Below are 25,366 nucleotides of genomic sequence, written 5' to 3' on the forward strand. Positions count from 1 at the left end.
AATGCCAAGTGTCATAGCAAAGGGTCTGAATGCTGGTGACAATGTGATATTACAGTTTTCAAATGTATTCAATTTGCCAGAACTTTCTACAATGCTGTTTTTGCTTTGTCATTTGGGAGTATTGAGTGTTGCTTGATGTGAAGGAAAAATTAATTTGAAATGATTTTAGCACAAGGCTGCAACATAACAACATGTGAAAAAAGAGAAGGCGCTGTAACTGATAAGTGGGGACGAAAGGCGCCATATTGCATAGATTGATATGGAATGCAGTGTATTAGACAGACGTGTAAGGCACCTCATCAGACCCCAGTTATGAAAGGCGCTATATGAAACAGGAACACTGATTCTCAGATATAAGCATTGGCCCCGTGGCTGCTGGGTCTTCAGACGTTTGTATTCCGTATTGTAGGAGTGCTGGCCTCGGGCATGGGAAAGGCGCCATATAAATAAAGTGGAAGATCATCATCATCATCTTCACTGAATGTCTGCCCGCTCTTCACCTCACACAATGGCGCCTTCTCCGGCCATCACCAACTCCAGCCCTGACCTGACCTTGTGGCGAGTGGATGGATGTGCTGGGCACCGGAAGTCACCGCCTGGCCGCTTGTCCCGCGCCTTTCACCCTGCGATGCCCTTTGCTGTTTTGCAGGACGACGCGGCACAATCTGTGAAGGTTTGCCAGGTCCTTACAGCGCCTTCTTCTGCCAGCCTGTGGACCCCACGTCGCCGTGCTGTGGTCAGTCGTCCTGTTCGAGAGGCAGCGGAGCAAACAGATTTATTTATCTAACTGGGATATGGGCGTCGTGCCAGGGAGGTGAAGGCCACGCAGACATCCGCCACGCAGCGCGGCCTCGTCTGGACGGTGCTGAGGTGCTCGGCCTGCGCCGCGGGCTTCCCTGCGCAGATTACGCCGAGGTCGCATCTCGCTGTTTATTTTTGTAACTGCACTTCTATTATTACGGCTGCTATTTTAGTCCCCTTTTCAGTGTTATCAAGAGAAAGGCCCTTCTGTAAATAATATTCACAACTTCCAATAGGTAACGTGTCGCTCCAGGAAAGTTCACTGTGATTCCTATCGCTTTATTAACTCGGCTATATTATTATTAGTGGAGATCATTTATTAAAAAAATGGCTAAGGTGAAGTAATAACATTGTCTGTGTATGCTTATTTTAAACAGATGTCTGAGCTTACGCTGCCAAGAAACTGTTGGTTTCCGGTAATTCATCCTCTCTCATATACACTGGATAATATAGCTCTGGGAAACTATAGATGGAGTCCGACTCGGAGTTTATCTCCACCACCTCGATGACGGACACCGGCCCTCCACGCTGCACGGACAGTGGGCTCAATGGTTTGCACTCATCCCACCGGTGCTCCTGTCCGTGGCGTGTTCAAAAGGACCAGGTGAAGGTGCCAAAGTGGACGCTTTAGATTTGGCTGGCAGACGTACGTGCAGCTACCTGTCCATGGACGACATGTGGATAAAGCTTGAGCTGAGGTGGGCTCCTGCCATGGAAGCAACACGTTGTGCCAGTTCTGTGCCATCCATATAGCTAGAAAATCATAAATGGGTGCCTTCATTTGCCACCAGCTGAGCCTCTTGGGGCGACTTACTAATGCCAACACACCAATGAGCACTGGCCTTATGACAAGCATGGGGGCGTGGTTTTACGATGAAAAGCATGGGGCGTGGTCTTGTGATGACATACGTAGGGGCGTGGCCATCAGCCAGTCAGGTATCCTGACTTAGTGGACAGGCATCCCTACTTGAGGCAGATAACCACTGGGAGGGGGGCTTCGCAGTCTGTAGGTCCCTGATATATTGTGCCCAAGCCCCTGCTCTCTGTGTTTGTCCTATTTCATTAAGTATCCTGATCACTGATTCCCATCTCCACTTTTGACGTTACATGGTGGATTGATGCTCAAGGGGCCCCCTGCTCATCATTTTTTTTACTTGAGTAGTCTCAGAAAGACTGTGCATAAAAATCATAGAGGGGACTAAGACCCTCATCTCTTCCAGTCCTAAGGATGCTCCCTGGTGTTAAAGGGTCTATCGCACTTATAGTCACAATGGGCAGGCAGTTGTCACTGCCAGCAGGGAGGAGCGTGGTGCTGGGGACGGAGTTAAACCTTTGTCATGCCCCACTCCACAAGCCACAGCCGGACCCCCCAAGTATCTTGAGCTGACTTAAAAGGCAGTTGTCATTATTTGAGTCACGTTACCCTCGCACAACCCTAATCTCATCTGTAGTGTGACCAGGCGGCGCTCGATGCTATTTGGTGCCCATTGGAGTGAAGCTTCAGTTCGGAGGCTCCAGACTGCAGAGAGACCACAAGAGGAGTTGTTAGAATCCCAAGGGCATTGAGAGACATTCTCAGGTGGGTCTGTTAGGGCCAGGGCTGGACTTCTTCATTTATTAAAGAAATATCTTCCCCTAGCCTGACATGGCCTGGCACCTTATGCTAGCAGAGAGGGGCTTCAAGCTCTGGACAAAGCAGGTTCGAAAATGACACGACCCCACATCTCCTCCTAGCTTCATGTTTTATTGCTACAGGTGGCGAAATGGAGGGCACAGCAAACGGGCTTCTTTTGCTCACAGACTGCCAGTGTGGGCCCCTCACGTGCGTTTGGACACGGACACGCGCACACCTTTCTCCAGCTGCTTCTAACCAGCGTTTCCCTTGACCTTGAGCTCACAGCCATGTTTCCTGTTGTCGTTTCTCAGGCGGCTTGAAGGCGACAGGCGCAGCTGACAGACAGACAGACATGTCAGTCCTTAGTGCCACCGCAAATTTCTGCACTAAATTGTCGCCAAGTGTGTGGCTGCTGGCTGCCAGTCTTAATGTGCGCCGCCTCGGCGACACGTGTCACTGTCTGAAAGGCGCCTTATAACACGCTCTAAACGAATGCAAATCCTATTATGCGAGATTATCTAATGTTAAATTCCGCTCCGTACTTTTTATTTTGATATTGTATTGATTTTGAGACCCACTGCACGTCCAACCTACCTGGAAACGGGTCTCTCTCTGAACTGCTTTCTAAGGTTTCTTCCATTTTTTTCGGAGTTTTTCCCGGCCTTCTCAGAGAGTCAAGGCCCTGGGGGGCTGTCAAGAGGCAGGGCCTGTTAAAGCCCATTGCGGCACTTCTTGCGTGATTTTGGGCTATAGAAAGATAAATTGTATTGTATTGTATTATAACACGCGTGTGGAGGGGCCGGCAGAAGCGGGCGCTCCTCGAGACTTGGGGTCTTTCAAACTGCACGACTCCCACCGGCCGCCGCTCTCGAGGCTCCATACGAGAGTAGCGCCAGTCCGGTTTGTCGTTTGTGACGTACTGCTGGGCTGTGCAGCGGATCCGCAGGCTTTGCACTTCACGATTCCGTTCTGATCGCTAAATGAAACAGTTTAAAATTGTACTGTGTAGTATAAAGTGATTTGAAACGAGCCAGTAAACCAGTGGCGTGGGTTTGGCTTCAGAGCCTAGCCCCTCGATCTTTCCGTCCAGCATGTACAGGACCTATCGCGCCAAGCCCCTGATCTCAGACCGTCAGATGTTAATCAAACCCCTGATCAGAGTACATCTCAGTGCACGACTGCTACCCACCATCTTCAGTTTTTAAACGCGTGAGTGCGCGCGCGACACTCAAAAAGGTGGGTTAAGACCCCCGACTTGAAATGCCACGACAACAGGTCCCCGTTTGATTCACTCTGTGCCCATTATTAAGGGCGCTGAGAAGAAGCTGCGTGGTACAATCTGCGCGCACTCATTGGTCCTCCCGCTAGGGGGCGCGCATGTTTGCTGACAAAGCCCGGTCCGGCGGACTCGCATAGGCAGGTCTTCGATTCGCTGAAGTGCAGAGCCCGGGATTCAAAGAAATCAGGAAAGCCAGGAGCCGACCGGAGACGAGGGGCGAATCCGAGGACGCCGGCAAATGCGTAGCGGAACGTGGGCACAGACATGAATCCCAGGTGGGTGCGTCAACGAAGCAGCCCAGCTGTGGTCTCGGGTTCAAGGAGGCGCTACTTTGAATTTCCGATCGAACAAAGTGTGTGTTGGCAAATGCTTCAGTATTAACGATAACGCATTGGCTGACGAAGTGAGTGACATGCCGCTGGATTTAAATGGTTATTTAAAGAGAAGTGTCGTGATGAAAGCTTTATTGTTGTTATTATTGCGCCAAGTGCAATTCGGGACCCAGGTGGGTTTCTCTCAAGATCCCACGGCCATATCGGACTCGCGCTCTCGTGCGTTTCTATTTCTGCACATCGCGACTGGCCCTCGTTTAAGAGTGTCATGGGTGCGCACGGCCTGAGCGCTTCGGCTCCTCGTCGTCTCCGTGTCTTTGGCCGCTCAGTCGACAGAAAGATTTAATGCGAAATCAGACCCCCGTCCGCCCCTCCCCATTTCCGCTTTCTTTGGCAACTTCGCTCCACTTCACTTCAGGTGGAAAAGGAAAAGCAGAGAAGGTTAAGGAAAACACTCGAGCGGCCCCGATCCGCACACCGCGCGTCGCTCCACCTGCCTTCAATTACAAGTGCGGCATCTCCATTAGGGGGCCTGCGCCCGGGGGGAGAGAGGGAGAGGGGGCGGCAGCAGCTTAAGGTGGAGGTGGCAGGAGCTCCCCGAGTGTGTGAAGTGACAGTGAAGTCTTGTCAGGAGTGATCAGTAAAGCGGCTAATACACACACTTCGGGCACACCTCTCCTCCTCCTCATCATCATCAGTATTACTATTGGGCTGACACTTTGTTCCAAGGCGACTTGCAACATTTGAGATACAATTGGTTACATTTCTTTTGTTTGTCCAGCACTGGAAGGTGAAGTTACTTGCTCATGGTCACTCAAGGTTTTAGAAGTGGGATCCTCGTTCGAAATCCAAACCCCGAGGTCGCCCCCTACATAAGCAATGCTCAGTGTCCTCCGTACTCTGTACAGCGTGATGGACACCTGAAATTAGGGACAATCCATGGCCGCCAGTCTTTCTTTAGCACTTAACTGCCGTAATCACTTTGAACGTTTAAAGAATGGAAGGATGACTAAAGGACTGGCGACCATAGTCCTGCCTTGCCATAGATTGGGGTCCCATCCTGTGTTGGTCCTGCCTTGCACTTCATTCCGCTAGGTTATCCCCCCCTCCCCTCCCCTTAGAAATGACCAGGTGGGCTACGACAGGTTGTATTCAGATGGCCTCTCTGCTCGTTCGTTCGAGTCACTGAACTTGATATGCAGAAAGATAAGGAGTTCAACTGACAGACTTGACTTTCTGATGTTTCTGAGATTCTTTATCTGTCTACGCCTCTTTAGGTCACGGCTTTAATCGTGCGGATCTGCCGCAATAGGATCTTTTTGTCAACGTGCAGTTGAGATGCCTTCACTTAAACAAACCGGCAAAGAACAAGGTGACAGTGACGACACTCGAGGGGAAACGAGTGGCCGCGCCGTGCCTGGGGGAGCGTTTAGGTGAGAATCAGAGGGCAAATCGCGGCGACAACAAGAAAGAAGGCAAGAAAAATGAGGGGGTGAGAGAGTCCCAGGGCAGCAGAGGCTGAGAGAAAGCGAAAACGGAACAACCGCCAAGATAAAAGATGTCGCATGATACGATCTGCCAGTGATGTGTGTCACGGTACGCTTCCTCCTGTCCTCGTGCCTCGAGCGGCATCTCCCCAAGCATTCGGATTCCGCTCACTGCGGTCACCGTGGAAAGTGTTTGGTGATGGCGGGTGTCATGAACTTTGTTCTGCGGTGCATCCGCGATTTTCTGTTTTCCCCTCTCAGTTCATCGAGCAAGCGTTTCAGAGAATCTTACGACACTCGAAGAGTAAAGATTGCGGTCATCTTAGAAAGCCAAAGTAACACAATTATCATTTGAAAGAAAGAAAGAAAGAAAGAAAGAAAGAAAGAAAGGTACGGCGTTCACGATGATGTCAGTTTGAAGATGTCCCCATCATCTCGTTGATTTCTACTGAAATACACGCAGGTGACGGCATGCCACTGAAAGTGTCACTTTTGGGGTGGCCCGAGGGGAGTTGCCCGTTTTGATGGCGCCCTCTAGGGTTAAGCAGGTGCCCTCCTCCCTGCTCAGGGCTGTAGTTCGGATTGACCGGTCCGCCCATTCGTGCGCTCGGCTGCCTGTTGTCAGAAGTGAAGTCGAACTTCTTCTCTCAACTGAAACCTCAAGGCATGACGTGCAGAGGACTTCACCGTAAGTGCATTCTTATCTAAAAGCGCCTCAGCGTTACCGGTTTAATCCTACACAGCAATGACTGAGATATAAACGACCACGGCACGGCTGAGCAGCGTCTCCTCCTTCTCGTTCTCATTTATCTTATCACAATTTATTGATTGGCGGATTTACTTTTTTTAACAAGAAAGTCGGCCGATTGTATCTGTCAATCAAACCTTAAAGAATTAAAACAGCCCTAAGCAAAGGCGTGTGTGCCCACTGTCCTGGTGGGTCTAACGTTGGCTTCAAGGCGTACCCACTGCAGGATTTGTAAAAATCGGACACAAAGCCGACAGCCAAAGATGCTACATGAGAACTCGGCCATGCACGCCTGAGACCCTCGTGCTTGAATGGGTGCTGGGGGGCGCAGGTGACACATCTCTTCGTTTTTGAAGAATTCGCTTATTTTAAGTATTCACCATTTTGGGAGGTTTTACGTGCCTGCTAAAGCGGAAGCCAAATGAAACTATACTTTAAACATCAGCCGTTTACCTGCTGCTGCTGCTCTTTGATTTTCTTTCTTGTGTTGACCACAGAACTTTAAACAATAAATGACAAAGAAATGGAAGCCCCTCACGCTCATTTGACACCTTCACAGGCGACAGTGAAATGGGGGCAGAGAAGATGCTTTTCAAGAGAATACGTTCAGGAAATATTAATATATATATATATATATATATATATATATATATATATATATATATATATATATATATGTATGTATATGATGTATTATAACTAATTATTATAATACACTCAATGGCATGCGGCTCATTTCTGATCCCAGGGGGTCCGGACGCTTGAAGCTTTTATGTATTTGCATTCGAGGTCCCAAAAACCGCTATGACGTTTATAATTTTTAAACAACTCTTTCTGCCTACAATAGCTGGCTAAGTCCAGGTTTTGCTATGCTAGCCTATTGTACATTAAGTATGTCTGATTTTTCGACATATTGGGGGCCTTTTCAAATCGCAAGACCCCATTTCACATGCAAAGAACTCTTCTCAGAATTAAACGTTTTGCTTTTTTTTTTGCCAAGTAATGGCTTTATGAGGAACCACAGAAGCCGGTAAAATGCCGTTACAGAGTCGTTAATTTTAAGAGTGTACATCCTAAAACTCTGAAAATAAACATAGACACTTAAAAAAAAAGATAATGAAGATTTTTTCAGAAACAATTCTACCAGCTTCTTTCAATTATCGTATTAATCACCTTTCCCCGTCATATTGCAGTCATACCTGACTATAACATGGAGAGCCCAAAATATTTTAACATGAATGATTACTTGACACGTGTAAAAGAACCAGCGCGCAAAATAGTTATATGTGTCGCAGCTAAAGGCCGAAAGGTCGTAAAAAGAGAATTTAGAGGGCGCCTTCTCAAAGCCTAACGAGATTTAACGGTAATTACAGATTTACATTTTATATATGTGTACATGTATTGTGTGTGTTGTATATATATATATATATATATATATATATATATATATATATAAACACTTCAGAACCTCTGTTAACCGCCGGCTGAGTGTCTTGGGGCATGAAGCGCCCACCCTGATGCCGATGAGCTGAGCGGACCTGCGCGGTCCATCGTTGTCGGAGGACACCTGCGTATGCCCGTGAGTGTGTGTGCGTGAGCGCGCTCCGATGGGTTCAGAATGCCGAGGCTGAAGCGCTGAGCGCGCACCAGGCGCGTTCATGGCAGTGGCTTGCAGGAAACGGAGCGGCTGTCTCTTTAAGAAGCTGCGATGATGTGTGTAAAGTTCAAGTTGGGGTCACTCGAAGTTCCTGCCCTCGGTTTTACCTTTTAGTTTTAATATAGCCTGACATCACATGGGGCGCTAAAACACTTACTTCTCATAGAGGTCTCTTTATCTCTAGAACGGTTAGAGCTCCAATACAAAAATAGCTAAGGAAATTGCCAAAATAAAAAATCGAAGGAAACTGATGTTGGAGTCGGCACGTATTTTTTAGGAGGGGTGATAGTGAGAGAGAGAGAGAGAGAGAGAGAGAGAGAGAGAGAAGGGGGCGAGGGAGAGGAGAGAGAGAGAGAGAGCAATTAATAGCAAGGAGTTGGCAGAGTGGTTGAGGAAGCTGGCATGATCCTCGGGAGGTTGGCAGTTCAGACTTGAGACGTCAGACATGACTCTAGAAGACTGCTGAGATGATCATTAAGCGAGACTTATATCGGATGGCTGACGGATCTGGGCATCCAGGTAACGTGAGCGCCTTTAGACGCCTCTTTCTTTACAAAGCAGCTGCAGCTGAGAGCCCAGCGGCCCCGCAGGCTTAGAGTAACGAACAATCGGCAGCGCTGCTTTGAAACTTTTCAGTTCTTTTAGTGCCCTGCTCGTAAGGATATGGGTTTTCCTGAACGCAGGGCTGACTGTAATTTTGAACTGAAGTTCTCCTGCAGTTTACTTTAATTTTTCTGATTATGCTCATATGATAATCGAGTGACTGGAAGGTGACGTGCATGCCTGCATTTTAAAGTAATTCAGCAAAAGTGACAAATCTGCCGTCATTTATAGGTTGTGGTCAGAAATGTCAATTCTAATGTTTCACTTGTTGGGAAAAAATGTTGGGAGATTATTCCAGAAAAGGGGGCCAACACATTAAAGAGGTTGGTAATGACGATGATAATGGATGATCACCATGATGCGCATTGTTCGTTCTGACGGAGGGTACGAGGGGACTTGTGTGTAAAAGAGTGTGTAAAGTGACTTAAGTGCTCATTTCTAGGACTTCGCTTGGATGAGTGTGCACACGTGTGGAGCGTATGGTACTGTTACAGTTTTGCAAGTGACAGAGGTGATTTTACTTATTTTCGGTTTGTTTTTTAGTCCTGAATGCATATCTGACTCGCCAATGTGTGTTTTAAATTCTGAGAGTCTACAGTTAAGAACTTTCACTTCAGCGTCTCGCATTGGGCTTTTCACACTTACACGTAATTAGGCCGCGCCTGACATTGATTAGGGTCAAAACGGCGACCCCGCAGCCCTGGTGGGCTGTCTGACTGCATTCGCTTAACTGGAGACCAGAGGGCTGCCCCGTTTGAAGGGAACGAAGAGCTTACTCGATACTCTATCCCGTTACCGACATTTGCATGCATTTTTGAGGAGTAGGCGGCTTGAATTTACAAGTGCCGTATTTTATGATATTCATGCATTCATTATTTTTTAAAAAGGCTCCACATTTCGGATGCAATTGTTTAATTTTGCCACATAAAAATTAATCCCAGTATTGACTAACTAAATGAATCTTGTGAGGTTTAGAGCCGTAAAAGTAGGTACTTGGAGCAGCAAAAGACACAGCGAAGCAGTTTCGGGAAGTAAACAATGATCATTAGAGCAAAATATTAATTATGTGACAGCGTATTTGATTGTGGAATTCCAGAGTAACTTCGTGTTCTGTGAATATGTTAAGGTTGGTCTGTAAATGCAAAGCTCAAGAAGCCATGCACCATGATTGACACCTCAGACCTGTGGAGTGCAATCTACAGGAATGTCGTTGTCTGTTGTAGTGAAACTGTAAATAATTCTAGTCAAGCTTTCCCTCCACGTCGTGCGCGTTGATGTTTAAAGCCCGGCTTACTGTTGATAATGGACGGCGCTCTTGTGGCTGATAACGGAGCGCCACGCGCCTTTCCAATAAACTCGGTTCTTTAGTGGATGCCAGTCGGCAGAGTATGAAGTGCAGGCACCTCACCGAGCAGACGTCATGTTGTTACGTCAAGGAATGTTAGAAATGCGATTTCATTAAACGAGCGGCAGCAAATTAAGGCATGTTAAACCGGCGAGCCCCCTCCAGGTGTGTGTGCACGCCGGCCGTCTGCGCTTGGGGTCTTTCGTTTGCGGAGGACGCCCGCTGTACCTCCTGTGAGCTGTGGATGTGAGGTGACGCTGCGCTCTAACCTCCCGTTAGTGTAGGTGACAAGCATCGCCGCCAAAGGGCACTGGGGGTGCGGGCGTTGGCACTGCCCATGACTCCGAGGGACTTATACAGCCCAGGGTGCTCCCACCTGAGGCATTAAGCGCGCGTGCTTACCGCCTGCTCGGGAGGTGTTCCACCACAGCGGCTAAAAGTTTAGACGAGTTGCGGCTCCACGACAGCGAACTGAGAAAACCTGTGAACCACGAAGGTCGCAGACGCCAAGTGGCCGATGAAGACACCATTTGGGCCCGGTGACAGCACAAGCAGCGTCCACCTTCTCCTTCAAAGGCTCGTTGATGTGTCACTCGCTCTCAGTCGGCGGAGTGCAGCAGAGCATACGTCAAAACCACGAAGGAAACTGGAAAAGGCCGCTGTGCCCAGCTCGAGGAGGCCTGGCCGATCCATGCCGGTCCACACGCCGCGCTGACACACGTGAAAGGAGAGGCCTTCTGAGCATAGCCAGCCCCGTTAAAAGTGTTTTTTTAACAAGACCGACCCCGCCTGCCCGACGTTTAAAATCAGCTCGAGGAAGGTGCCTGAAGAAAAACAAGTAAAATTAAATTGACCCACTTACGTAATTGAAATATTAAATGGGCCTACTTATAACACATACAAATTATGCACGTACATAGCGTGCTGCACAGAGTATTCTGAAGAACAAATTTGTGTGTGTATATATATATATATACATACATACATTTACTGTACCTTTTTGTATATTACGGCTTTTAAATGGCAAATAAACGGAAAGGAACTGCGTGGAAGAACTCGTGTAATTGTGACGGGGAACTGCACGGATGCGCAAAGCCCACATCTCTCTGTAACAAACCCAAAATGCCGCTCGCTACGGCACGGACACGCGTTTACTGTCCTGGTGCACCGTGTGTTTCTCACGTCACATGTTTTAGCACACACCGATGTGCCATTTACATCCCAAAATATTCCATACAGTCCAGTGGGGTCCTCAGAATTGCATTGTTGTGAGTGTGGATGGGTTTTTCAGGTGGGCCAGGCGACAGCTGTTTGGCTGACTCTGAGTGCCGGCTCTCCGATCCCCTCAGAAATTGTTACTAAACGTCGGTGCAGTGAGCATAGTGGACAGAAAGTGTCGTTTGTTTTCGTACAGCTTAGCTTTCCCGTGACCCACAATATCAAACGTTTTAAATTGCTGACAGATTGTTTATTTAGTAATAAAACTTCTTTTACATAGAATGCTGTTTTGTTTTTTATATCATGAATTATTTTAAATAGGTAAAAGTTTAATTACACAAAAAGTATCATAAATACCTAAACAAATAAAACAAAGGATTCTCAGCGCAAGATGCGCTGATAACGTTAAAGGAAATGGAGAGAATTCATGATATCGATGTGTCCGAACTGAATTAATTAAGGCATAGGCCTGGCACACAAGTGGGACGCGTTCGCTCAGGTAGACGTGCGGATGAGGCGAGGCGAGGCGAGGTGCGCTCTGTCAAACCGATGATTTCCTGCAGATGATAAATCCCCGTTCATAAAGGCCATTAAAAAACACAAGGCTGCTTTGGAGGTGCCCCGTGTTCGTTCTGCCCCTCTCCGGGAGGCAGTGTGGGCACAAACCGAATGACCAGGGGATGACCTGCGCCTTGTTCGGATGTACTGCTGCCTCCCTCCGCCATGTGCTTTGCTTTACGCCGTTGATGTTTCTGATGAGGTTACTGGAAGTGGCGTCCAGGCTAACATCCTAAATTGATTTTGGATGACACAGATATAGTAGATAAGCAGCAGAGCCGAGCCGCTGAGGTAAGCCGACTTTGAATGATGCACATATAAAGCAATTGTTTCCACTTTTGCATGTTAATGCTGTGCGACGATAATGTATGGATACGGCCAAGCTGTTTCCCATTTTGACATTACAGAGAGGCTGCAAGGGGATGGTTTTAGGAAGCCGTGCCAGCACAAAGGCTATGTTTTAATGCAGGACACGCATGGATGTGCGGTAAACTTGTACACACGTATCAGAAAACCCCCGCGCACACACACATTTTCTTGCTTTGCTCAGTTTCATTCGTACATCAAAATTTTGTTTGCAAAACTTGGGGGATCTGACGCCGCTGATGAACTCTGGTGTTTTGGGAGAAATTCGGATCTTATTTGCGCCAATTCACTAAATAAAATTAATAAAAAGTACAAATGGAAAAGAATGAATTACAAAAATAAAAAGGCAAAATGTATCAAAGAAAGCGTGGGCGTCAGCTGAACCTGAAAGTTCAGAACTCATCAGAATGGCGTGTATCACCTAAAAGATCAAGGGTGCCTAAAAATAAAAAATAAACGACATTAAAACCCGACTAGGCGTTCGACCTGTTCTGGTGCTGCAACGGAGAAGGCCGCGGACATTGGCGCTGGAGAGGAGCCCCTCATTTGTGGAGCCCACTTGAGCTGTGATGAGATTTTCCTTTTGGTATATCTGACGTGTGTTCTGCAGTCACAGGAGTGTTTATCAGAGGTGCAAAGGCTGACAGAAAATGAAGAGAAAGTGACATCTCAAGCCCCCTTTTCCTGTTTGGCGAAAAAGGAAAAGAAACCTCTCAACTGCACAATTGTGCGATTTGTAAGGATGATAACGTCTTAGATATTTAAAACGACTTCTAAGCTCAACTTACAGTAGTTTATGATAAGCAGAACCATAATAAAACGACCTGCAAACGAAAAGAAATGACAATCGTCCACCATGAAGGCAGTACAACTGCCCCAGTGCCTCCAAGGGCACAAAGAGAGCGGGACGTGCACAAATGTATCACTGAACGACAGGGGGCGAGGGGCTCGAGAAAGACCACCGAATAGATGAGGTTACGGGCCATTCAATTCTGTCTGCGCAATGTCAGTTCGAATTACACGCGATTGGCACTGTTGATGTGGCAAGTTACGACATACGCCCCGAAAGGCGCTATACAAAAACTATAAAAAATTAATTCCACTCCGAACTCCTGAATGAATTCGATGACCCAAGCTCGACATGTTACGGATATTTTCAAAGTCGTTTACCGAGAAATAGTCCTGTAGGTTCACATTAAAAACACCAAATTAAACTCAAAATCTAAACAACAATAGTCTTAGATTTTAAACGTTGGATTCCAATTAATTTAACAATTATGGTGAAGATTACTTAACATTAATAACGTTATATCTGTTTAAAAGAGGAAAACTTAATTATGATATACAAATAGCAGGGCGTTTCATTTTTAACAAATTTCATCCGACATTGCAAGGTTTCATTTTAAGCTTCAGATTTCTTTAGTGTAAATTAATTTGTCAAACATTTTATGAATTCTTTTTTAACGGGTACGCGATCTACGACGAAAATTGCTTTTGTTTGTATAAAGTGCAATAGGCCAGTCACTACAGAAAGGCGCTATATGAAACGAAGCTTGTGTGTTATACATTTAGAATATTTAACGTGATCATTTAAAAATGACATTTTCCCAGTATTGAAAACAGTTTATAAAGACACGGCGCAGTGTAATGCATATTTAGGAAACCTAAAACCTTTTAAACTGTAATGCTTATCGCGCTTTCCGAAGCCCTTTGAAGTATTGGCAGGAAACGGCTTGTTAATAAAGACTGACCGATTATAACATCAGTGCTATGAGGGAAAAATAATAATAGTACCGTTGATATTGCAGAATTGTTTCACCCGGTCATAGCCCTCTTAGCAGCGAAAATACGAGAAAGAGACGACGGGAAGAAGCTTCTGTCAAATTGCTACTCAATAATGACAACTTTATACGCGGCGGATAAGGACGCTCGCTACTCGAGGCTAGTTCTGACAAGGTAAGCCGGGGGTCCACGTCCTTCAGTCGTTGTCGCAGGTGTCCCACCAAAGGCGCCTACGCGGCATTAAGGCCACGCGGATAAATTCAGTCCATCTGTGTTACGGCTGATTTGAATGCATTTTGGCAATCGGATGCTATAATAAGGAAAAGGGAAAGTTGGCCTGGAGGTGAATCCTCCAGCCGACACACCGAACACTCACGGGGTGTATTTTGAGGAATGGGCAGGAATTCCATGAGAGGGAACTGAATTAAGCGGCTTCCAGTGACAGCTAAGTGTCGCGGCAGTGGAAGTGATGCTGAGAGTGGGAGAGTGAGAGCACTCCTGTGTATCTCCTTGTGCTCGTGCACTCCACAACCTTTACCCGTCAGACGTTTGTAAAACGAATGATGGCGAGCTGTTGAATGTTCGCCTTTTTGTGCCAGAAACAAAATGAAGACGACAGTGCCGAGAAGTACTTGAAGTGGAACACGCGTGGAAAAATGAACTGTGCAACAACATTTATTTATTATATAGTACGTTTTCATACAAACCATGTTGCTCAAAGTGCTTTACAAGATGAAACAAAAGGAATATAAAACAAACAAACAAGATTAGGCAATAATATTGTACAGTATGTAACAAAGAAAAAGGTATGGTCGAATGACCAAGAGGACAGACAAAAACTCCAGTAAGGTAAAGAAAAAAAAAAAAACGAAAAAAAGAGAAAACAAGAGAGAGGGAGATGCATAGAAACACAAACAAACAGCACACAACACACACACACACGTCTCAGTGCCAACCACTTCCTCTGCTAAAGTACAGATATACTGATGTGAAACTGACAAAGTGCTGAATCAAAAAATTAAAAAAAAATTCTCAAGGCGCGTGCACGTTTAAACACGACCCCATGATAAGATCGCTAAAAGCAACCCATTTTTTTTCTTTATAGATAACGTCCAACGTCCTGGGACGCATGAACAGATTTTAATGTGATGTTCTGAGTCATTTCCCCTGACGTCTCCTTTCTAATGTAGTTTAGATAGATTGATAGATAGACAGATAGGTGTGACAGGCGCTATATTAGGTAGATAACTCGCTCACATGGCTGGCGAAATATATGGAGCGTAATCAAATTATTTTTGGTGCGGTCGTAAATCGATTCATTCTAGACTTGGTAATTTCTTCTGTATTGCAACATTTGTTTTCTGAAACTAGGGTTTTAGTTAGTGACAACCGATTTTCTAATTTGTGAAAGGTTCATTAGTGGTTGTCCATCAGAAGCAGTCTTAACCCTGCCATGTAATGTTTCATTTTTGAAGCCAAAAAATGATGTCATTTAATGAGAAAAAAAAGCGCAGTGAAGTGCCCACAGGGGCTTTGACACCTCCTCCCATCTGACTGCACCTAACTAGAGAGACGGACGCACACACACACACACACTCCTTTAGTGTCTTACCAGTCGAAGTACTGACGAGCCATCGGCATGCAGCCCGGCCGCCGGGACTTGCGACCCTGCTTTGACGAGCACAGTAGGAGAGAAGAGTCGTGGGAGCGTGTCTGCCGGCACCTGTCCGACTTGATGTACGTATGTGTGTCTGACTGTGTGCGCGCGCCTCTTTAGCGCCTTTGGCCTCTGTATACCGTCTGGATGGTCAGCTATGTACTTGAACTTGTATGCAGGTGTTGGGGCGGGTAATCTTTTCTCTATTAACAGTTAAACTGTGTAGGTTCACAGGGTGTACATGGGTTGGGTTGAAATAAACGCAGAATACCTGCGGGGCTAAGGCTCTTCCTGGAAGCTTGTTCTGATCAGCATCTGCAAACTGTCAAAAACTGGCTTGGCATTTTAAGAGAGTTAAATCGCATTGTTAGTCCTTGTTTTGTATTATGGGTACAGACGGGCATCGACACACCAAGGCAGGGCATACTGAGGCTCGGATCTGATTGTGCCTAACGAACCCCAAGCTGAGAACCGTACTTGTACACCATCCAGTCGCGCACGCGCTGCTATCCTGGCTGTCAAGAGGCTTCTGCCGGCTGAGTTAACTGTTAGTTGAGGCGCTAGGGTTTGCTTACTCGAGCACTTAAAAAGCACGAATTACTGCAATTTAACACTGAGACTGTTCCATATCTGGAGTTCACGGGGACGAAAGCGTTTCAGGAGGATATTAGGTGAAATGCTGCACAGGACACACGGGAAATATCGGGTAGAGCGACAGTGTGGCTGGGCGCAGATCACGTAACTCGATGTTTCTGTGTAGGTAGAACTGTCAAAGGACTTTCTTAGATGACACCCCGGGCGTGAGCGGATGAGGCGGGGTTCCCGTTTAGGGTGACTGACACGCCGAAGGGGACCACTTCAAAATTTTAAACCATCACTAAAAGCCTGTCGTAGTGCAAAATATTTTCGAAAGCGCTGTGCTTTTCATCAATTAGTAAAATGAAGATCTCAGCTAATCGCCACCGTAAATAAATGCTAAAGACGTACCACCCTAATTAGTTCAAATAGATCACTTTATTTATCTTCATATTCTCTCGTGCCCCCTTTTAATTAGGAACTGCTGATCATTAGCAGGGGTGACATTAAGAAACGATGGAAGACAGAAGGTAGATACTCATAATTCAAAAAACTTAGGGTGATGAATAAAGAAGCAGCGACGGAAGGACATATGTGGGGCTCGCTGGAATTATTTGGAAGATCAGTTAAGCAGACATCAACTCCAGCTCTGCAGGACAACGCCCTCCTGAAGCCGAACCCGAGTCGGAGTTTAAAACTTTGGTCGATTAATTCATATTTGAACACTGTTTACGAACATGCTGTACGTTTTACTTTAATAATTTTTGTGTTTTTCATATTAGTTGCTACAAAACATGCGATATAAACGAGCGCAAGCTGCAGTCTGTTAAATTGTATTTATTTTGCACTGCTCCCGTTGAGGCCGTGTGAAACTGGCTGAACATTCGAATCATGTGTTATCTTATATAGCGTCTATCACATTGACCCCTATAAAAGGTGCATTGAAACAACAATACAAAGCAAAAACTATATATATATATAATGTATCATATAATTTGCAGCATTTAGATCCCGCGATATTCAATGGCATCATTTTGCCTTGCCATGTCTTCTATAGTGCGAGGGTCTGTGCTCATTGAGTCTGTGTGTAACTCGTCAGTCAGTCCTCTGCTGTTTGTCTACAGCTTTGATACTCTATGTTCTTTAAATTACTAAAAAAACTTTAATAATTGCATCTGCTCATTCATATACAATTGGTATACTCCTTTGATAAAAGTACATAAATAAATAAATCTAATGTAACGTTAGATGCATACATTCAAAAGACGTTACATCCAGTAAGGATAGAACCCAAAATACAGAACAAATGTTAGTACATAAACAAAATCCATAGTCGAATGTGTACACTCTTAAAAATACTAGCTCTTTAATGGTTCTTTACTGAATTGTGTGATTATTCATAGAACTATTGCTTGACAAAGCACAATTTCATTCTGAGAAGGTGTCTTTTAATGTTTAGAAGAAACCTAAAATCTTTAACATATGGTAGGATCCCTAGCAGGACACTAACAGGTTAAGAAAACCTGAATTTAGTCTGTGTTATGTGTCTGCTGTGAGAGTCCTTTTAAATGAGGAATCATAGATATTTCACAAATCTCTTAGCATCTCTTCGTGTTAGTTTGCTGTATTGAGCCCTTCACAGATAGTTAATAAATCAAGGTTCTTTCTGGAACCTTCATGGTGATGGGTCTTTTCAGAATTAAAAACAGTTCCCTTATGGCATTGCTCTGAAGAACATCATGATACCTTTATTTTTAAGAGTGTGGTGGATTCATAATTCAGAGCCTAAAGTGGCCTTGTATGAGTGTGCTATCCGGGGTTAGTTACTGGCTTGTGCCCAGTGTTGCCCATATGGACTCGGCCCTACCTATCTTGAAATCCAGGTTTGAAAACAGATGAATGTGTTTTCATAGATGCGGTAATAAGTGAACTCGCATGATCTCAAATGGCACTTTATGAAAAGTGAAATGTAGGTAATACTGATGAATACAAACAAAATTGAAAATGTTCACGGAACATCTCTGCTCAGCGGAAGCCGTAATCAAAGCCGTTTGGGGAATTTCTTGTGCTAGTTATCGAATTGCTGAGTTGGCCCTTGTGCTCCGAGTAGGTGGGGCAGTATAAGGTTTAGCAGACAGTCAAATCCCCACAGGGGCTGCCAAGCCAAGCAGGTGCGCTCCTTTACGCTTCACTTGGCAGTCGACTGTCAGACAGGCTTCTTCTCTACAGTAAGTTCAGCACAGCGCCTTGTGAGGCGGCATGAATTCCCTTTGTGTTTCACCTGAGAGGGCAACTTAAAAATAGATGTCAAACACTTTTATTTTTGCTTTCTATGCAGGATACCTGCAGTCTGATGGGTAATTTGCTTTATTTTTCCAAACACATTTTATTTGCTATGTGGAGGCTTTTGGGGAAAAAGTATGAAAATGTTAATGTTGCATTAATGAATATTTTTTCAATAATATTGTTAAGCAGCGTTGTCTTGCAATGAGGATGAAAATGTGTAGCAGTGCTTTGGGCAAGATGCAATGCTGCAATTGTTGGATTTCCTCTCACAGTTTACCAATTGAAAGGCATCCTTTTAACAAAACAAAAAAAACAAAACAAAGGGCAACTCTACCAACTGGTGTTTAAAACAAAGCATGTTCCGATTCAGCCCACGGCTTTAACACCAGCTTACTGGAAAGAGTGTACTCAGCCTGCACTGGAAACTAAACCCACAAAACCTCAGCTCTCCAAACCAAACCACAGTCCACCAAGCTAAAGGGTTAAGCAGTTTTCATCATGTTCTCATTAATTGGTCCAACTTTAGGCCCCACCTGTCGGGATTCACAGCAATGGTCTAAACCAGGGGTCCTCAATCACGGTCCTGGAGAGCCGCAGTGGCTGCAGGTTTTTGCTCCAACCCAGTTGCTTAATAAAAAGCACTTATTGCTAAAGTAACACTTCTGCTTCACTTTAGTGATTTTGAGCCCTTATTGCTTAATTTTGTCTTAAACAGCTATTTTAATTGCTCCTTATTATCAATAACATGCAAATGACAAGAGAGAGCAGCATTTCTCCATTTAGCTTATTTACATTTACACCTGTGTGTATTTATCTGCACTATTGGGTTTAAATACTTGGAAGAAAAATGAAGAGAAAAAAGTGAAGGACTGAGAATTACTCGTCCATTTTAGCCTTCAAATCATTTGCATGACAGAAAGGGAAAGAAAATCTAGGATATGAGAATGACCTGACATAGCAGAGTTAATTTAATTTCATAGCTTGTTAGTGCTTTATTGGCAAGAATTGCTTTCTAATTAAGCAACCAGGTCAGAACAAAAACCTGAAGCCACTGCGGCTCTCCAGGACAGGGATTGAGGACCCCTGGTCTAAACTCTTTAGTATGCAGACATAAAATGTCTTTGCTGCAGCTTATGATTCTGTAAGAAATTGAATCTACTAGTTTGATGACCCTTAGATCAGGTTCTAGTAGGTATTTATTATTGTAACTAGTAAGACACATTGTTAAAATAAGCAATGTCTGTGAATGTTATTCACAAAGCACTTTATAATGCTTGTGATCAAGATTTTTTTTTTACATAGCTTATTTCAGATGCTGAACTATGGCTTGGTTGAGCGTTTAATTAGTTTGCCTTCATTTACAATAGCTCCTTTTTAGTGAACAATTACACAAAGTGCTTTGTAGAGAATGTACCAATGAAGCATCTCCCTTAGAAAACAGCATTACTAAGACAACTATAGAGAAACCGGTCACTACTCCAGAGCTGGGGTCTCATGTATAAACAGTGCGACCGCACATAAATGTTGCGTATGCCTGTTTCTACGTTCAAATCGTGATGTATAAAACCTAAACTTGGCGTAAAGCCACGCACATTTCCAAGGTACCTCATACCCTGGCGTACGCAAGTTCTGTGCTCGGTTTTGCAGACTGGCAGCACCCAGCGTCAAAGCAATGCTACTTTCCTGTGTGGTTACCCTTTCTTTTTTAGATCCACATCCCTGATGCGGCTTTATAAATACACTGAAATTAACTGCATACTGTTTATTAGTTTAATGCATCTGATTGTAATTAACCAGTAACAATATAATGTTCCACAGAATGGTCAAACTATTCTAAATACCATAGTTGCTTTAGCGTTGTTACTCTCACTGCACCTTCTTCTTCCAGCTGCTCCCGTTAGGGGTTGCACTGCAGATCATCTTTTTCCATATTACTCTCACTGCACCACTTGGAGCAGCTGATTGGAAAGAGAATTATCGGTATACAGCATCAAGCACATGCTGCCTCAGCAATGCTTCCTATTTGAACTGCTTCTGACACAGCAAACACTTCAAAACCTTTACTGAACAGACCTCGCGGTTCACAAACTGTTTCATCCCAAGAACTATAAACGTACTCAATCAGTCCATCAAGTGCTCCTTGTAGAACTGTCTGTACTTGTAAGTACAATCACCTCACTGTAAACTTGCACTACAGTTAGAATATTGCACAACCTGAGCCACTTTATAAAGCGTGTATTTACATATGATGATGATATCATTTTTAAGATGAAATGCAGCTAAATATGTTTATTATATTATACAGATAAAACTTTAACTTCATTTGAATAATCTATATTGTTAATAATTAAACATATGAGGACACGGTGTCGCTGCACTAGCAAGGATCTGGCACTCCGTTCACGGATTGTTCCTGCCTCGCGCTGTATTCTTGCTGGGACTGGCGTGACACTGGAAGGACAGAATACTTAAACACATACTACAAAGATATTTCAATGTTCCTAAAAAGTTTTGAAGAATTGGCATTATAAGCTTCTAAGATGGCTTAATGTCTATTACAGAGCTGATTGTGTGGCGATTGGGTATCTGGAGAAAGAAAAGTAAGGACAGGAATTGGGGGTTAGTACGTTTGAAATAGACAGTACTGCTGCAATAAGTTATTTCATTGAAAGTCACGCACGGCACACCAAGCATCTTGCGTGAGACATGAACAATCACTGTGTCACCGTGTTCCCATGTTTAATAACGTGCTTTAACTCCAATCATCATGAAAATATCACATATACATCTTAATATTTTAGTTATTCAGAGAGCTATAATATCACGAATGTAATGGATTCTGTGTCTTGTCGCATGAAGCATGTAGTAATTCATGCACATAGAGCACATAGAAGATCAAATACGAAACAAAGCATTTAATGTGCTACTTTAGTTACGATGGGATTTGAGAAACTAGTAAATTAAACAATTTTAAGATGAAGTTTATGATGTTCTACTTTAATGCCAAAATAAAACTACGTGATTAAAGTGGAAATTTCGAGATTAAAGTTGACATTTCGTGCTTTTTTCACACTGTGTCCCTTTTTTTTCTCTGTACCCTAATAAACTTTCATATGACACTCAGATGGTGGGCTACGACTCGCCTTTTCACGGCGACTTTGATATGTGACTTTTTTATTTTGGGCACTGTGCGACTTTGTGAACTTGAGCTTTCGAGTTTCTCTGACACACTATGTCACTCGATCAACTTCCTTTTGTTGTTAATACCACTGTTTAAACCAACACATAGTACGTTTTTCCTTTCCTTCACTTGGTATTCGCTGAAATTCTTATATTTCCCCCCCCGTGCTTTTGCCATTGTCTTTTCACAGAAGGCTGAGCTTAAGGGCTATTTATATTAATTTGCATATTCAAAGAGGTGTAATTCTGGGAGGAGACGGGGCTGGACAGCAGGCATGTGCGTTACTTTTCACGCTGACCAGGATTTATGTAGCGGAAGAACGTGGAAGTTGTCATTCGAACTGATTTATGCATCTGGATTTTTTTGTGCGTAAGCACATTTCCACTTTTGTGCTTACGTCATGCTAGAGTGTGAATTCTACGCATGGCGTTATGCATGAGGCCCCTGGTGTCTGCCTTGCACCCAAGGTTGCTGGAAGAGGTTCCAGGCCTCTCGATGGTGGTGAACTAGTTTATGTGGGATTGATAACAGAGTGAAGGAATTACATCAGAGATAAATTCAAGAATGAAACTCAGTTTAATGCAGCTCCCTTCACCATCCCCTTAACAACGCAATTTATGAGGTAGGTCTTAAGTAATGTCTCTTTTTTGGAAGTAATATTAAGTATTTCACAAATACATTTGTGAAGGATTTCATTTGCACCTTTATTGGCAAGCGCTCTGACATTTATAGAGATATTAATCATTCTATGTTCATCTCTAGTGTTTATCCGAATATTGTATAAGCACTGTAACTGTGCACAGTGAACAGCAATTAATCAAAAACATGCTATTGTTTTAATGAGGGCGACCTGCAATTAAACTGATCACTCAAGCCCTTTCTCAGTGAGTTACAGTACATCATGAAGCAGTTTGCGTCACAGTACATGAAGGAATACGAAGTATTAGTATGATACAGTAGAAAAGTATGAATAGCTACCCAACCTTAAAGCAATTTTGGAATTCAGTAATGCATCTCAATATTGGTGTTGGTGGTATCGGAATTTAAACTGAGGGGTCTGTTGAGACACAGCAGTCCCCGGTAATATTCATTTGCCATTTCTTCTCATTACAGGCAGAGGGTTGAGGACAATGCTGGATGCGATGGAGGTACCGAGTCATGCTCGACATTTGCTCATGCAGCTCAACACGCAACGGACCAAAGGCTTCCTCTGTGATGTTATCATTGTGGTACAGAATGCTCTTTTCCGGGCACACAAGAATATCCTAGCTGCCAGCAGCATTTACCTGAAATCCCTGGTAGTTCATGACAATCTAATCAACCTGGATCACGAGATGGTAAGCCCAGGGATCTTCCGGATTATCCTGGATTATATTTATACTGGACGGCTAAGCGATGGGGATCAAGTGACTGAGCAAAACCTGAGTGCGGTCTTGGCAGCAGCAAGTTACCTGCAGCTCCTGGACCTGGTGGCCCTGTGCAAAAAGAAGTTGAAGCGCAATGGGAAGTACTGTCACATTCGCTCAGGATACTCGGGCTATCCTAAAATTTCAAGAGGAAGTGGGGCATTTCGTGCCTCTACTCCTGTGATCCAGTCATGCTTTTCAGGAGTGGCAGGGAACAATCTCCCTAGGACACCCCTTGAAATAGCACCCATGGACTCTGTGCTTACACATCCCCTAGCCACTCACACAGGAGAGCTATTTGCCCCCTCCTCTCAGGTTAGTCAAATATACCACCAGACAGTGGGTACGCGGCTTTCTGAGAGAGATTGTTCCCCACTTTACGGCTTAGACTTATCCAAAAAATGTCATGGCTCTCAAAGCCAGGTTTCTTCCCAACATCCAGGCACCCACCCCCATGAAGACGCTGCTTCACTTATGAACAGGGCTGAGCAGGCCCAGTTAGGTCCTGGCCGTGAAACCCCACCTGCTTCTTTGCTGGTGAACAATGGCAGCCCCTACTCCAGCAAAGAGCCCACCCCAAACTTCCACAGCAAGATGGACATTGATGAGCACACTGTACCACTGTCTCAGATGGCTGCCTCTCTTCACCCTCCCTCCTCATCATTAAGCCCAGAGCAGCACAGTCATAATCAAGACCAATTTCCTTGTGTGCCAAGCCCAGACTCAGACCTTCAAGTACAGTCTGACCTGGGACGGGATGTCGAGGATAGAGGAAGTGTAGGCGTTTACCGATGGATGAAGCATGAGTCAGGAGCGGGTTACCCTGAAGACGATGAGGACTGTGAGCATGAAAAGGATCCTGGCCGGAGAGAAGATAAAAAATTGGATGATTCACTACCTCCTCCACATGCAATGGAAGGTGGCCGGCGGGGATACTCGGCATCTTTAGTCTGTGATGTGGAAGATGACAAGAGTGGCAGTAGTGAGGAAAGTGCCAGCAGTGATGGCCCTTCCCCACCTGGTAACATTGATCGATTCCATCTTTCCTATGACCCTGAATCTTTTGGGGACAACTTGTATGTGTGCATCCCCTGTGGGAAAGGGTTCCCCAGCTCTGAACAACTCAATGCTCATGTTGAGGCTCATACAGAAGAAGAACTCTATAGCAAAGACTCAGGAGGAGAGATGGGAGGCACCAATAACAGCGGTGGCAATTCCTACCTGGATAAGTCCAGTCCAAGTCTGGTGGGGGAAATCATCCGGCCGTACCGCTGCTCCTCCTGTGAGAAGTCCTACAAGGATCCTGCCACCCTGAGGCAGCACGAGAAAACCCACTGGCTAACCCGGCCATACCCTTGCAGCATCTGTGGGAAGAAGTTCACGCAGCGTGGCACCATGACGCGACACATGCGCAGTCACCTGGGGCTTAAGCCCTTTGCCTGTGATGCATGTGGTATGCGCTTCACTCGGCAGTATCGGTTGACGGAACATATGCGTATCCATTCGGGGGAGAAGCCCTATGAGTGCCAGGTCTGTGGGGGCAAGTTTGCCCAGCAGCGCAATCTCATCAGCCATATGAAAATGCATACAGTAGGAGGGGGTGCAGGTCCTGATGGCAAGATTAAGATGGATTTCATGGAAGGCATCTACCCACTGAGCAAGTATGCAGCTGAGCACTTGGGGTTGAAGCAGGAGAAGATGGCAGCTTCCGAAATTCTGGCGCAGGCTTCACAGCACTTTCTTGGTGACCCAAAAGCAATTGAGAGCCTATATCCACTCAGCAAGTTTGCAGTAGAGCATCTGGGAATCAGCCATGAGAAGGTGGCCTCTGAGGTCCTAAGTCAGGCTCCCCACCTGGCTGGTGAGTCACGAGTCATCGATAGGTTCTCACCAAGCTAAGGTGGGAAATGTTGAGGATGGACTCGAAATAGACTGTCCTTCTTTGGAAGAGACTCCAACTGTGAGCCACCCAAACAAAATATGAACAGCAGCTTTTTCTTTTGAATGTTTTGAGAAAGCAAACCAAAGAACAATTCATTTAGGCTTAATTTACATTATACAGTGTTTTATATGTTTCTACTTTTGTTAAAAGGATCATAATACAGTATTTTTATATCTCGACTGTTACTGAGCTATACAGCCAAGTATGTTTTTTTTTAAATCAAAACTTTTTTTTTTCTATGCCAAAGACTCTGCAGTCAACATAAACCTGTGTATAGCTTATGGGATTTGTAGATCTAAGCACATAGCCACCCTTCTCGGCTGTCAACATTTGCACTCTCTGTCTACCATAGGAAATGCGAGCTGTGAACAAGCTGGAAAGAAAAGCCAGTGCAATTACAGTCTGTCAAAATAGTTTGGGACTTACTTTATTTTTTCTTCTTTTTATGGTTTGGATACTGGATTCCTGGGTAATATGTACATTAATTGGGCTCAAACTTCCATCATACACCCCTTTCTCCCTCTCTT

At 44.8% G+C, this 25,366-nt stretch overlaps 1 protein-coding gene across 7 annotated transcripts; it reads left to right on the forward strand.

Moving 5' to 3' along the window:
• Nucleotides 1–3,854: 3,854 nt before the first annotated feature.
• Nucleotides 3,855–25,055, forward strand: hic1 (hypermethylated in cancer 1). 7 transcript variants are annotated; one of them, XM_039757203.1, is made up of 2 exons: nucleotides 3,855–3,970; nucleotides 22,605–25,055. In XM_039757203.1, the coding sequence occupies exon 2, from the start codon at nucleotides 22,622–22,624 to the stop codon at nucleotides 24,794–24,796; it is 2,175 nt and encodes a 724-aa protein (XP_039613137.1). In that variant the 5' UTR covers nucleotides 3,855–3,970; nucleotides 22,605–22,621; the 3' UTR covers nucleotides 24,797–25,055. The 7 variants fall into 7 exon arrangements, with proteins under 7 accessions (XP_039613137.1, XP_039613136.1, XP_039613135.1 ...); XM_039757202.1 differs by lacking the exon at nucleotides 3,855–3,970 and adding an exon at nucleotides 5,331–6,202; XM_039757201.1 differs by lacking the exon at nucleotides 3,855–3,970 and adding an exon at nucleotides 8,069–8,438.
• The last annotated feature ends 311 nt before the right edge of the window (nucleotides 25,056–25,366 follow it).

Source organism: Polypterus senegalus, chromosome 6 (genome assembly GCF_016835505.1).
Source record: "Polypterus senegalus isolate Bchr_013 chromosome 6, ASM1683550v1, whole genome shotgun sequence".
NCBI lineage: Eukaryota > Metazoa > Chordata > Cladistia > Polypteriformes > Polypteridae > Polypterus > Polypterus senegalus.

Coding starts and splice junctions, on each gene's coding strand:
- hic1 (XM_039757201.1), top strand. CDS start 8,387: ATGATCATTAAGCGAGACTTATATCGGATGGCTGACGGATCTGGGCAT. Junction 8,439..22,604: donor TGACGGATCTGGGCATCCAG/GTAACGTGAGCG, acceptor TTCTCATTACAG/GCAGAGGGTTGAGGACAATG.